This window comes from Mastomys coucha, unplaced genomic scaffold (genome assembly GCF_008632895.1).
Source record: "Mastomys coucha isolate ucsf_1 unplaced genomic scaffold, UCSF_Mcou_1 pScaffold21, whole genome shotgun sequence".
Taxonomy (NCBI): Eukaryota; Metazoa; Chordata; class Mammalia; order Rodentia; family Muridae; genus Mastomys; species Mastomys coucha.
Window position 1 is genome coordinate 98512482 of NW_022196904.1, and position 15018 is coordinate 98527499.

The window sequence follows — 15018 nt, forward strand, 5'->3', positions numbered from 1 at the left end:
TGCAGAGAACAATTCCACTTTATTGATACATCGGTGTCACAATTAAGCCCAGTACAGCCAGAAATACTGAGCAGATAAAGTGCTAATGCAGAGAGACCTGGCAACAGAAGGAGGGAGGAATCCAGTTCATCTCCTCCAAGTCCCCAGCCTGAAAGGTATTATACTACACAAGAGTAAGGGCAGCTAGGTAATCCAGTCTACAGATGCTCTGAACTAGGGAACAGAAACCATACTAGTGGGCTATGTGCAGAGCAAGGAAAAAGGAAAGTCAGAAGATATCCCTTCCTCAAATTAAATATAGAAATGCCTGGATGTGTATCTTCAGCTTCCTGGATGTGCTGTCTGTTAAGGGATGAGACAGGTCTGCTGCTACTTCCCAGGGACTCAAAGCTATGATGCAGTAGACACTTCCTTACACCCTAAGAAATACTACCATTTCTAACTAGGAAAAACTCATTGACCTTACTTTGCTAGTCCCCAAAAGCAAAGCCACTGTCCCTTTGTGAACACTGAGGAGACAGAAACTGTAAAAGTAGTTAACTTGGCAGAGCATCAATGACAAGTCACAGGCAGGGTGATTTCCATGAGTTTGAGGCTAGTCTCATCTACATATTGAGTTTCAGGCCAGCCTAGCCCACATAATAAGATCCTATCTCATAAACAAAACAAAAAAGCACTAAAAAACCCCAAGACTTCTATAATTATCTTGAAGCACTTTAGGCATCTCTATTACGCCTAGGGATTAAAATAACTTGGTTAGAAGATTCAGATGATGTGAATGAACTGAGTGAACTATGACATGGAGTCCAGTTCACCCGTGGTTTCTAGTCCCAAATTAGAAAATAGCTGACTGATTTTCAGAGACAAGAAGGAACATTAAAGGCCTTGTATTCATCCTGGTACCATACAGTGCTGAACTGAAAAAGGCCAAAATCAATCAATGTCTCGTTAAAAAACCTGAGAATTCCTGGCCTTACTGGCCCTTAGGAAATCCAGAGACACTAGAAGGAGCCTGCAACATGCTTCCTTTGCAGCCCAGAGTCAAGGCTTGAGGTAGAACTCTCAAATAGGGAAATAAGGGTGGCATCTCCAGCTCTGTCCTATGAGAAGAGCTAGCTGGTGTGGTGCTGTGATGAACGAAAGTGCAGGGAGCCTCAGGAAGGGGCATGTTCCTCCCACACAAGGGAGCTCTCACGGCCAGGCTGAAGGCTGGAACACTGGACAAGACAGTTAGTGATACCTGACAGGATTTGAAGTTTGAGAACTGTTATGAGCCAAGGGTAGACTTAGAAATATCTTGAAGGGTTACTTACGGTTAGCTACCTTTTTTGAATTGTCAGATATTTCTAAAACTTAACTGAAGGGGAGATTCCTTTATAGGCACCTCTTTGCCTGAGAAGACACAATAGCAACAAAAAAAAAAAAAAAAAAAAAAAAAAAAAAAAAACACAAAAAGCAACCCTGTGATTTGATTTCCCCAGACCACCGAGCCACTGAGCTGGGTCAGATCAGGAAATACTGGGCAGTTATAAAGGTTATTCTGGTTTCTTTGTATTTTTATTTTTATTTTTGTCTTTTGAGACTGTATCCCTGACTAACCTGGAACTTACTATGTAGACCAGGCTGGTCTCACACTCATATCTGCCCTCCTCTGCCTCTGCCTTCTGGCATATGCTGCACCCAGCTGGTAATGGTTCTGAATGCTGCCAGCTACCTTTTTCTTTCCTTGTACCAAGGGCTTGCCAGTCTTGACTTCCCTGCCTGGAGGTTTCACTCCCCATTTCAATCTCAGGAAAGTCTCCTAGGTAGGCTTTCCCACTCAGAGTACTCAGTCTCCTCCTTCTATTCTGGCCTACTTTGGTTTTTATTTTTCTTTCCCTATCTCTACTTCTAGCTACTTGAATCTTTGTGACATGTAACAAGACACACAGAAATTCTGACTGGTTCTTAGGGGTAATCAATATCCCACAGTGACAGCTACATTGTCAGTGGTGTCTCAGGAACTAATAACATCCCTTCCTATCTGTGGCTTCTTTCTTCTCTTGTTCACTGAGGGACTGTCTCATCTTCATACCCTGCTTTTGTCCCCTCTCATCTTTTTCCTGTGGTGTGTTTGTGAGTGTATGTAGGAATGGAGCTGTGCACCTGTGCACACTCACAGAGGCCAGAGGAACATGTCCTCTATTCCTCTACTACACTTCACTTGGTTTCTTTGAGGCAAGGACTCTAGAGACATCCCCCTCCATTCTCCTCCTCTTCCTGCCTCTCCCTCTCTCTCTTTTGGTTAGACTGGTAGCTAGAAAGTTCCATTGGCTATCCTGTTGATTCTGGGGTCTCAGGTGTATGTGGGACTGTGCCCAGCTTTTGTTTGGGTACTGGGACCCAAATGGCAGTCTTCATGGTTATGCAGCAAGCACTCTGAATCAGCAAGCCATCTCTCTATTTCCAGGACCTTGTGCACATTAGACAAGCATGCCACCACTGAGCCACATCCATTACCCTTCCTTTTTTGCACTTTAACCTTCCTGCCTTCTTCTTAATTCTGGAAAACAAATGAAGCAGCATAACAGCCTTGGTTTGGATATCAGGCCTGGATTCTGGCTGTCATCTGCCACTGACTTAATATGTGAATTTAGACAATTCATTTACCTGTCCGTGTGTTTAAATTAAATGTCTGGACCAGATGATCTCCCTGAAACATCTTTTAGATCAGTTCACACTGGAAAAATCAATTACTTCAGAGGAGATTCTAAAGTCAAGACATGTTTCTACACCTCTTTGAAACAGCTGAAAGGAAGTTCCTATTTACTATATATTTTAATATTTTATAAAAGCAAGTGTTATCTATGGAGAAGTAGAACCTGGCAGCCCCTACACTGGGTTGATTAATAAAAAGCAAATTCTTGGAAGAAGCAGAGAAATAGGCCACAAATAAGACCTGGCAGTGTCAAAAAAGGTCTATAAATTAAATATTCAAAGAAGTAAAAAACAATGTCTGTTTAACCATTAAGCCATTAACCAGACAAGATCTCTAAGCACAGACTATAGTCTAGAAAGGTCTGAGTGGGAAGAAGCCCCTGCAGGGTGTACTGGAGGGAAGGACTTGGTCCATAGCAAGTTGCTACTGTATTTAGTTCAAACCCAGTTTTCTCAGTCTGTCAACCTGGTGTGTGTGCACATGCACACATGCTTCAGGCTGCAATTATGCTTCTGAAGTGCTGAAATGAGAAAGAAACAAATAATTGATAGCAAATTCAAAGGAGTTCATCGGAAGGCAAATTAGCTTGGGTTTAAAAATGTCTCCTGTTTACACCTATAACCCTAGCACTTAGGGAGCTGAGGCAGGAAGCTCATGAATTTAAAGCCAGCAGGGGCTACATGCTAAAACCTTATCCTATTTCCAACTCATACCCCATTCCATGCCTGGGCTGCATACCGAAACCTTGTTACACACACACACACACACACACACACACACACCACCTTAAAAGGCTGTTAGTTTTTTCCACCATTTCTGGGTGCTATCCTTGTTTATTATAACATGTAGGCTACAGAGTTCTATGGGACAGTAAACTCTGGTCTGGGGAAGGGCTGACTTCTGCTATTACTGAAAGCTATTGGTGGGCTATAAGCCTATGTACTGTCTGAGAATCCCCTGACTCATGTACTCACTTGTCATCATTCATAGAAACTGTCTCCACAAAAGGGATTTCTTCTTTGTCCGTTTTCCCCACAATCAGCCGGTGCTTGTCCAAGTTTATGATACACTAAAACAAAGAGGGATCACTGGTCACTCAGTGCTCCTACTCTCAGCTCCCTGCCTCTAAGAGGAAATAGCAAGGAGAGTAGAGTCAGGCCTACCTTCAGGGATCTAAGAGTCTGGAGACCAAGCGACAAGCTTTTTTCATTATCATCTAATAAAAGCAAAACAGTAAGAGTCAGACATTTCCATGCTGGCTTGGACGTCAACCTGAACACCATTCAGTTTATTTGTCCCATCCATCCATCCACCCACCCAACAAACCAGCCAGCTAACTACCCAATAAACAGCTGTTGGGTTTTAATGAGTACTTTCTCTGATAGCTAAAAGAAGATAAGAGCCAAAATTCAAACCAAAGTCTTTTTGACTCTAGAGGACAAAGGCCTTCAGTAAAATATAGGCAGGTACTTAGTGTAGTCTAAGATAGAACATTGAGAAGCACAGAAGGAGAGTAGATAAACAGGCATTTATGGCAGAGGAGTAAGAGGGTCTTGTCTTCATCAGTAACAAGCTCATGAAAAGTGCCTTTTGGGACATTTTAGCTCATACATTAAAAAAAAACAAAAACAAAAAACAACAACAACAAAAAAAAAAACTAGCCGGGTGGTGGTGGCACACGCCTTTAATCCGAGCACTTAGGAGGCAGAGGCAGGCAGATTTGTCCACTGAGCCAGTGGACAAAGTGCTTGCTGTCAAATCTGATGACCTGAGTTCACTCCTTGGAATCTACAGTGGAGGGAAAGACCTAACCTCTGACCTCCATAAAAGTGTCATGTCATATGAGCACACCCTCCCCAAACAAATAAATTAGTAAATGTAGGGAAAGTCTGTTTCCTGTGGCTTATATGCATAATGGAATTTCTTTTAACCATAAAGAATGAAGCTACGTCATTTGTAGGAAAATGGATGCAACTGGAGATCATCATAGTGAGTAAATTAAATTAGTTTCAGAAAGACAAATACTTCATGATTTCTCTTATTTGTGTGTCTTCTTTCATAAGGGCACATACAGTCATATATAAACAGATTACATAAAGTAGTAGTGAAGCTATTGAGGGCAACAGTGGGAGCTGACTGAACAGTGAAGAGTGAGAAAATACATTTACATACTAGTATGGAAATAGCCTTATGTGATCAAGTATATTATTAAAAATTTAATTACATATGTTTATTTATGGAAGGCATAACTGTGCCATGCAACACATATGGAAATCGGGACAATTTTTAAAAGTCAGTTTTTTTCCTTCCGTCAGGTTCTGGAGATCAAACTCAGGCTATCAGGCTTGATTCCAACCATCTTAATCCACTGAGCAATCCCACTGGCTCCATTCTACTTTTAAAGATTATTTAATATCTATGTGTGTGTGCCTAAGTACGTATGTACATCACATGTGTACAGAAGCCTGAGGATGTCAGAAAGTGTCAGATCCCTAGGAACTGGAGACACAGGTGGTTACGAGCCATCCTGCATAGATGCTGGGAACCTAACCTGAATCCTTTGAAAGTGCAGGAAATACTCTAAACCACTAAGCCATCTCTCTAGCTCCCGTTAAATTAATTAATTAATTAAAAAAACAAAAACTAATGTGCTGGGCTGAGCATGGTGGTACATGCCTTTGAATTCTGCACTCAGGAGGAGGGACAGGAAAATTTCTGTGAGTTCAAGGACAACCTGGGATGTACAGTGAGATCCAGGACAGACAGAACTATATCGAGAGACCCTGTCTCAAAACAATAACAACAAATGTGCTGGGTATGGTGGTACGTACCTTTAATCCAGCACTTGAAAGGGTAAGATTATCACCAAGGTGTAGAGTTTAAGGAAATGGGAATCTTGGATTTTGAAGAAGTCAGTATTATAGACATGAGAGTTTACGTTAGACCCATGGGTCTATACCCCAATTTAACTCACCAACCACAGCTGCTGGGCAATCCAGACGGAGAGAACCTACTGTAATCAGTAGGTGCTCAATCTGGCCTACTACTTTGAGATGCCTTGGTAGAGAAAGCTTTTCTCCTTCATGCTTGTGAGATTTGACATGGTCCTTTAGTCTGAAACAGAAAGAAAGCTATCATAATCCCATTGTCAAGGTTTTCTGTTTCAGAAACTGTTTCTCTAGGACTTCCTGAGCTAGCCAGCCTATACTTGCTTCAGCCCTTTCTTCCTAAACGTGCCAGGGGAATAAAGAAGAAAACATGAGACTTGTTTCCTGTCTTTCAGAAGCTTAAATCACTACCTGCATTTGTGCAGAGAGGAGTTGACATGTTCAGAGAATTCTGCTCTGCATCCTAATATCCCTATTAATGTGTCTTTTTACCCATCTGTGGATAACAGATATCAGAGGGCAAATTAATCCTAACTTAGAAAAGGCTTCATTCAAGGTCCATTTTTCTCCTCTCTATTTCAATTTCTTGTAATAAAATTGTCTTAGTCCATAAGGTTAATGGGGACAGGCACTTGTTTGGCAAGAATGTTGATACTGGTAGCAGTAAGGAATATTATGGTGAAAGGCCTCCCTAGTTTGACTTGCCTTTGCTGGGATGGAAAGGAAGGAATGACACCAAGGTTCCACACAGTTACATAAGCTGATTGCAATAGCTAGCACCCAAGCTATTATGGGCTGGTGGATAAATACTTAATTATGGACTTTCTGTGCCAATACTTCTGTTCTCCTCCATTTCCTCTCTTTTGGTATTACAGCCCATCCAAAAGAAAACTAATTGCAGTTTTACAGATGGTTATTAATTCCTCCGGAACCATGGCAGTCTGCTGCCTAATTATGCACCAGGACATCATTAGCCTTTCTGGAACCATCATATTGTACATACCTCATCTCTTCACTACATTAAAAAAACAAAGACAAAAACTTAAGATTCTTCCCACTTGATTCCTGGAATCTACTTTACCCCAATCCTAAATAGTAATGAACAAAATAATTCACAGAACAAACTTCAGAGAGTCACAACAGGGGGTGGGAAGTGAGAATTAGGCAGATACAGAAGAAACAGATCGTGTAATGCAGTCATTAAGGACTGAAATGAATCCCTGGGTAAGCCCAGTTGAGAATATGCATGTTTTGGATGAAGTTCTAAACAGGCCACTTGGTCTGTTTCAATAGTTACAGAGATTTGGTCTAAGGAATAATTTGTTGTCTACAGCAGTGGTTCTCAACCTGTGGCTCATGACCCCTTTGGGGGTTGAATGACCCTTTCACAGGGATTGCGCAAGACCATGGAATTTACATTACAGATATTTACATTATAATTCATAACAGTAGCAAAATTACAACTATGAAGTAGCAACAAAAATAATTTTATGATTGCGGTCACCACAGCATGTGTATTAAAGGGTTATACATTAGGAAAGTTGAGCATCACTGGTCTACAGAAAACTATGGGAAATAATATTAGGTTGATTATAGTCAAGACACCTCAGAGAACATCTGGTACTTTGGAAGAAAGAGTAAGAAGAAGGAAGAAGTAACAGGAAAGGTTAAGTGAAATAGCAGTAAGGTACAGAATGGCTTTCTCAGTTCAGAAGAGAGAACCCTGGGTTTTTCTCTCTTCTAGTTAGAGAAAGCTATCCTTGCTTCTACACATCTGGAGTAAAAACAGGACAACTTGCTGTCTAGAGAACCAAGGCAGGGTATATACTGAGCAAGAGTCTTACACTCTCTCATTCCATACTCTAGAAGCCTGCCCAAAATTTAGGAAGTGGAAGTTAACAGAAGGCCCAAGGCTCTCTGCATCTCTCCCACTGTCTGACAAATTGCAGCACTCCTCTCTGTTAGGGAAGCTGGGTCTGGACTAGAGAAAACACCTTGCATGTTTCTATTGCTTCTGTGGATACATTCAAACACTATAATCTTAAACCAGATGCAAGCAAGAAAAATCATTACGTCTGATTTCCACCCAGTATGGATGGCAGCTACTTACCCCAGTCTGTCCACACAGGCTGAGGAAATGAGATTATATTGACAGCCAGTGTCAACCAAAGCTTTCACGTCCTTCCCAGCACACTGTGGGAAGGAAATATACTCTTTAATAGGATCTACAGAAGCAAAAACGGAAAGAGATAAAGAGCAAGCAGCAGATGTCAAATGAAAGACATGGTTTGAGAGCAGCCTTCCAACTGTCGGTCGGTTGATGCTGTCCCATTTTCCCCCACTGCTAAATCTGTCTTCGACTGGCTTTTTCCTGCTAACTAAATCTAAGGCTGACAGAATACCCATAAAATCCTTTATGGGTTTCATTCTATATGCTAAATATTATATACATAATCTTTAAAAAAATCATTCTGGGGGCAAATTCAGGACCTTGAGCATGCTAGATGAAGTTTGTTTTGTTTACTTTTGTTCTACCACTGAACTACATGCCAGCTCTTTAAAAAAGATCACACATCCTTTGTAAATCTGATAAAAGCTTTGGTATTCCCATTCAGATGTGCACACATAAAATATTGTGTGCATTTCTAGCATAAAGAACTTTAAAACCAACTTACTAATTCCATGTTAACAACTACTATCTATAAAGTTTTGAGGAGAGGACCTACCATTGGGATCATAAAGGGCCCTCAAATCCTACTTTTCAGAAAACTCTAGGAAAAAAATGTTCTCTTACCTGGCAAGACACTAAAATCATGTCATCGTCTTCACATTTCTTCAGTCCTTCAGACTTAGCCTGATTGAATTTGTTGGTCTTAGAGGCCCAAGGGACACGACTGCTCCGGAGCTTAGACAGGTTGGTTTCCATGAGGCGCCTCTGCAGAATGTTGTGAGGTTGCTTGAGGGGTAGAAAGCAGAAGCTTCTTACTGCCAGGGTACGCCTGCTCTCCCAATGCCCGACTCCTGGCTCCACAGAAATAACAAAGGAACCTCCCACAGCAGCTCCAACTTTGCTTCTCAGTGTTCCCTCAGGTGAGGAGAGCAATGGTATTGTCAGGGCAGGTACCAACCAACATGTCACAGCCAACTCTGGAGTATGCTGCTTCATTTTGTCAACTTGACACAAGCTTAGGTCATCTGAGAAAATGGACCCTAGTTGAGCAAATGTCCCCATCAGGTTGGCAAGTCTCTGGCACATTTTCTTTCTTTCTTTCTCTTCTCTCTCTCTCTTTCTTTCTTTTTGAGAAAGGGTTTCTCTGTATAATCCTGGCTGTCCTGGAACTCCACTCTGTAGACCAGGCTGGCCTCGAACTCAGAACTTTGCCTGCCTCTGCCTCCCAAGTGCTGGGATTAAAGGCATGCACCACCACCACCTGGCCACATTTTCTTGATTGACAATTGATATGGAAGGGCACATCCCACTTTGGGCAGTGCTGTCCCTGGGAAGGTGATCCTGGGATGTGTAAGAAAGCAGGCTGAGCAAGTCATAAGGAGTAAGCCATTAAAGAAAGCTCACCAAGGCCTGTGCTTCAGTTTCTGCCTCTAGGTTCCTGCCCTAACTTTCCTCAGTGATGATTTGGGGACTGAGATCTGTAGGCTAAAATAAATGTAGGCCCATGGTGTTTTATCATAGCAATAGAAACCTAATGAAGATAGCAGTTTGGTACCAGAGAGTGAGCTACTTCTGTAACAGGTCTGACCATGGTTTTTTTTTTTTTGGAGGAATGTGGAAGACTTTGGAACTTTGGACTAAAAAGCATGACTGTGAAAGAATATGGAGACTCTGGTGGATTGTAAGAGGCCATATTAGAATAGCATGGAAGACAGACATGTCAGAGCAACATGGACTGTAGATGCCCAGTATAAGAGGTTTCAGAGGGGGAACATTATTAGCAGTTGGGCTAGATGCTGTTTTGTGTGTTTTGTACTTTGGCAAAGAATGTGGCTGTTTTCTGCCCTTGTCCTAAGCATTTTTTTTTTCTAGGACTGAATTGCAAAGCTATAGACAAATTTCTTTGGCATAGGAAATTCCAAGACAGCCTAATATTGATTCTGTCAAATTGTTATTAGTAGTCATTCTTTTATAGATCTCCAGTGAAAAAGACCAAGTGAGGCAGAGAAATATAAAATGTGTAGCCACGATATAAAAGAGCACCAAGAAACTTAATGCTGCCGTAAAGGCTTGTGTTGAAAGAGATAAGGAATGAAGGTAAGCCTAGATCTGCATTGGGAAAGGGAAGGGTGCCAGGCCACACCCAACTAAGCTTCCAACTTGTGGAAGGAAAAAGCCTAAAGAATTTTCTGCTTCTAGAAAGAAACAAACATCAAAAGCTTCTCCAAATGTTCTTCAGGGGAGCAGACTCCATCCCAACCTGGTAGCAGAACTCAAGTGTTGTCCACATGCTTGCTAGCTTTAGAACCAGGTAAGATGCATGAGTAAAGGAGTCATGGAATCTTCCTCTGTGGTTTCAGAAAGCCTCTGAGGTCAAGCATGTGTCAGGGGAGTCCCTGCTTGGAGGCCCCGAGAGACCATCTAGTGAAAAGAAGCCTGGATTGTGTTTGAGACACTAAGATGTTGGTGATGCTAGAACTGAGAAATGTCTGCCAACAAGGAGTGGATCCAGACTGAGAGAAAGATGTATCCTGCAGGCAGCAAAGCTGGAGGGGCAAAAACATCTAACTCCTTGACAACAGGCATGGAATTACAGGATTTAGAGTTTGCCCTGATGGACAGAAGCATGTAATTTGCCTTTTGATTTTACAGGAATTTACAGTTAAGAGACTGGCTTGAGTCTCAAAAGAGACTTTGTACTTTAAAATAGTGTTGGATCTGTGAAAGAAAGAGTGTGAAGACTTTTGAAATTGGACTAAATGCATTTTGCATAATGATATGTCTCTGAGAATATGGGAGGCAGGAAATGGAATGTAGTGGTTTGAATGAAATGTCTCCATATTCTTGGGCATTTGAATACTTGGTCCCATGGGCTGGAGAGATGGCTCAGCAGTTAAGAGCACTGGCTGCTCTTCCAGGGGTCCTGAGTTCAATTCCCAGCAACACATGGTAGCTCACGACCATCTCTAATGGGATCTGATGCCCTCTTCTGGTGTGTCTGAAGACAGCTATCTACAATTTACTCATATACATAAAGTAAATAAATCTTTGAATACTTGGTCCTTATTTGCTAGTGCCATTTTGTGAGGCTTAGGAGGTATGAGTAAGAATGGACCCTCCATAGACTTATATATTAGTCACCAAAGAGTGGAACTCTTTGATAGGATTAGAAGTATTAGAAGGTGTGGTCTCCTTGGAGGAAGTGTGTCACTGGGAGTAGGCCTTGAGGTTTAAGAAAGCCCATACTCCCCCGACACCCCATTCCCTCTACCACCACAACACCTTGCAGATCAGGATGTAACTCTCACTACTGCTTCAGCACTATGAGTGTTGGCATGCTCCCCACCATGATGATTCTGTACTAAAGCTCTGAAACCGTTTGAGCAAGCTCCCAATTAAATGTTTTCATTTATAAGAGTTGTTTTGGTTGTGGTGTCTCTTCACAGAGATAGAACAATGACTAAGACAGGCGATATGGTCTTGCAGGAGGAAATATGTTACTGGGGTAGACTTTGAGGTTCTCAAAGCCCTGTGATATTCCCACTGTGCCCTCTCCGCTACATGTTTATAGTTCAAGATATGAGCCCTGTGCTTCAAGCTCCAATCACCATGCCTGTCTGTAACCACACTTCCCCACCACAGTTGTGGTGGACTCTTATCCCTCTGGAACCCTAAGCCCAAATAAACCTTCCTTCAATAAATTGCCTTGGTCATGGTGTTTTATCACAGTATTAGAGAAGTAACTAATACTAGATATAGGGCCAACTGTGGCTTAGGAGAATCAAAGGATGATGGTGATGTGGACTTCTACCTTCCTCAGGAGAAAGAAGCTTTATTCTAGAATAAGTGATATCTGTGTTGTCCTAGACAACTGTAAGTCGGTACCTTATAGATGGGGCAGCTCATTGTCTTGGGTACTCAGAATCTCTGCTTATGCTATATTAAATGTCACCCCTATATAAGACTATAGTCTTATAGTCACCCCTATTGTCTTACTTTTCACACCTTCTTTGCAGGTGCCTTGTAGGCCTGGGTTTTCTGACGGTGGAGCTACCAACAGGGTTGATCGACTAAGAAGACAGTCATAGCTGAGTAAACCTCTTCACATACACATTTTGGAACCAGGCAAATCTCACAAGAATCATCCTCACTGATAGCCTCTAGACTTCAAAACACTTGTATCCCTTGACCTATCTTGTTATTCGTTTACCTGCTTTCCTCCTCTTCCTCCTCATCCTCTTTCTTCTCTTTATTCCCTTCTATTCCTCAACATCCTCCTACAGCATTGAGTATTTAACCTCGGGTATGCTAGTATTTTCATACAGCCATACATTCTACCACTAAGCTATATACCCAGATTGTCCCACTTTTTAGTAAACAAGAAAGTGAGGGCCTAAAACAGACACTGACCAAGAAGAAACTTAACAGACCTTATATACATGTCAGAAACATAATGTTAGGAAACAGAATGACAGATGTACATTAAAGTTTGAGATTCAGTAGAACTTAGTAGAGTTTCTATATCATATATATTTATGTTCCTCTATTCTTACTCAAAGTGGCCTCCAGAACATCTCTTTCTTTTAGGTTAAGTCATTTGATCTGAGAAATTTTCTATACACATATATCTTATGCCCACTTTACAATAACATTTCAAAACTCTCAAAGGATAGCACTTAGCCCCAAGATTTAACCAACCACATTCTTCCTCTGATTCAAAGGGTAAGATGCTACTCTTAGAAGTCTAGAGCCTAGAAGGTTCCTGGGAAAGGGGCTAGCAGAGGAAAAGTCTTTATTATAAGCTACCTTACAGATTTCAAAGGAAGAAAGGAGTCAGAGCTGTGACTCACCATAACTCCAGTGAGAAGAAATAGAAAATACACTGATTCTTGGCAAAGCAGGTTATAAATCCTTGGGGAAGAAGAGGAAGAAGCTCCGATGAAGGAAATGAGGAAATGTGTGAGCTGACCAAGATAGGTACTGGGAACCTCACTTGAGCCCTCTGGAAGAGCAAATGCTCATAACTGCTGTGCCATTTCTCCAGTCCCTATAAACAGTTTTGTTCTGCTTTTAAATATTTTCATCTTATAGTTAGGTGGATCTGTGGATACAGAACCCACAAATACCAGAAGCCACTTGTACTAATAACTTAAGAGAATTATGTTTGAGCTATCAAACTATGAGCTGTAGTAGTATCTATATCAAAAGCAGTTTTCTCAATCAGCCCCAAACCCTGGCAAAGCTGAGCAGATAGAGGTACTGGGACATCTGCCATCAGTGGTGTGAGTAGGGATGGAAACTGAAAAGTTTAAAGCCTGCGTATGACTCCCATTTGACCCAAACAATTGCGAAGAATGCTAAAATTTTACTCTATAATTTAAAAGACTAACTGGTCAATAGTTATTGTATACTATACTCAATAGCTGTGTATAACAGCTATTGGAGTGTTTGGTTCCACACTAAGGAAGAACTGAAGGATGAAGATTTAAAGATTGAAAGGGCAAAGCCTAGTACAGTGAAAGAAAAAGAAAGTCTACCTCAAGATATCATATCCTTAGGGGAAAAAAACCTAAAATAAATAGATAAATAAATAACAGACTAAAAGATATCACCTCACTGAAATATCGTGACACCAATACCAAAAGCTTACAAAGAGAAAACTATGACACAAATACAAAGGATTAGGAACCAGAATGATGATGACTCCTCAGCAGTAAAAAACAACAATGGAATAACACACCTTCAAAACTCTAGCAGTGGTGCTGGAGAGATGGCTCAGTGGTTAAGAACATTGGCTGCTCTTCCAGAAGACCTGGGTTTGATTCCTAAGTACCCACATGATGGCCCACAACCTTTTGTAACTCAAGATTCAGAGAATCTAATGCTAGCTTCTGGCCTCAGCTGGCACCAGGTATGCATATGGTACATAGACACATTTGAAGGCAAAACACTCATAACATATAAATAAAATTTTTAAAATTTTAAAAAGGATTCAGTAGAGAAGGGCAGCAAAGGAAATTCTGAAAGCAATATTTGTTTAAAAGTTTGCCTATTAAGATCAATATCAGAGGGCTGGAGAGATGGCTCAGCGGTTAAGAGCACTGACTACTCTTCCATAGGTCCTGAGTTCAATTCCCAGCAACCACATGGTGGCTCACAACCATCTGTAATGAGATTGATGCCCTCTTCTGGTGTGTGTCTGAAGACAACTACAGTGTACTCACATACATTAAAAAAAAAAAAAAGTCTTTAAAAAAAATCAATAGCAGCCAGATCAAAATTAAATGAGAAAATGGGATTCCAGGAAGAATGTACTGAAGAGGAAAAAAAAAAAATGACCAAGTCCAGTGTACTTCTCAGTCTGTATAATGTTACTCATATGTATATGATTTGGGGGTTTACTACTCAGTATTGGATGACTAATTTGTGGAGGTGCTTTAATCCCAACCAACACTTGAGAGGCAGAGGCAGGAAGATGGAGTGTTCAAAGCCAAGTGTTCAAGCGTTAGCTACATAGTGAGTACAGGATGAGCCTGGGCTGCATGAGACTGTCTCAAAAGCAAAGGAGTCATACATCCTGTGCCAGAGTCTAGCCAGGTAGCTCAGACCTTGTCAAAGAACCTTCTCTTTGCAATAGACAGTATTACAGAAAAACACAACCCATGAAAATATAAAGGCCAAATGACCATGTGATACATCTGATACAGCTACAACACAGCTCCTGCCCTTGAAGCTCAAGGAACACCAAGGAAGCGGAAGTGGAAAGAATGTAAGAACCAGAGGAACAGGAAATCTGCTGTGAGACTGCATCTTTTAGAAGTGTCAGGGAAGCTACAACCATGAAATCTCCACATGACTGCCTAAACAAGACCTGAACAGTGACACCACCAATAGACATGTTAACATGAAAGGGAGAGAGCTCATGGGGCCCTAACCTTAGACAAAGAACTATAGGTAACTTAGCAAAGCTGTGCATAAGAGAAAGTCTCCCTGGGAAGAGCTGCTCCCCTCCCCACTAATTGGTCATCCAATACCAAGTAGTAAAACCCCAAATTATACATATATGAGCAACATACAGACTAATAGGGTTATACTTATATATTTATTAAAGGGAAAGAAGACATGAGATTGAGAGAGAGGTAAAGGAAGAAAAGGCCCAAGCAATGGTGGTACACACCTGTAACCCCAGAATTCCAGAGGCAGAAGCAGGCAGATCACTGTGAATTTGAAGCCAGCCTGGTCTACAGAGCAAGTTCCAAAAT

General features: G+C 41.4%; 1 protein-coding gene across 2 annotated transcripts in view; it reads right to left on the reverse strand.

The window, feature by feature from the left end:
- Nrip3 (nuclear receptor interacting protein 3) overlaps window positions 1-15018 on the reverse strand; it is a 24029-nt gene continuing 9011 nt past the window's right edge. For both annotated transcript variants that reach the window (XM_031387833.1, XM_031387834.1), the window contains 6 exons: window positions 8381-8542; window positions 7697-7779; window positions 5673-5812; window positions 3862-3914; window positions 3673-3767; window positions 1-3218 (listed from right to left, as the gene is read on the reverse strand). In XM_031387833.1, the coding sequence (XP_031243693.1) occupies window positions 3203-3218; window positions 3673-3767; window positions 3862-3914; window positions 5673-5812; window positions 7697-7779; window positions 8381-8542 (549 nt within the window). In that variant the 3' untranslated portion in view covers window positions 1-3202. The remainder of the gene's footprint in view (window positions 3219-3672; window positions 3768-3861; window positions 3915-5672; window positions 5813-7696; window positions 7780-8380; window positions 8543-15018) is intronic.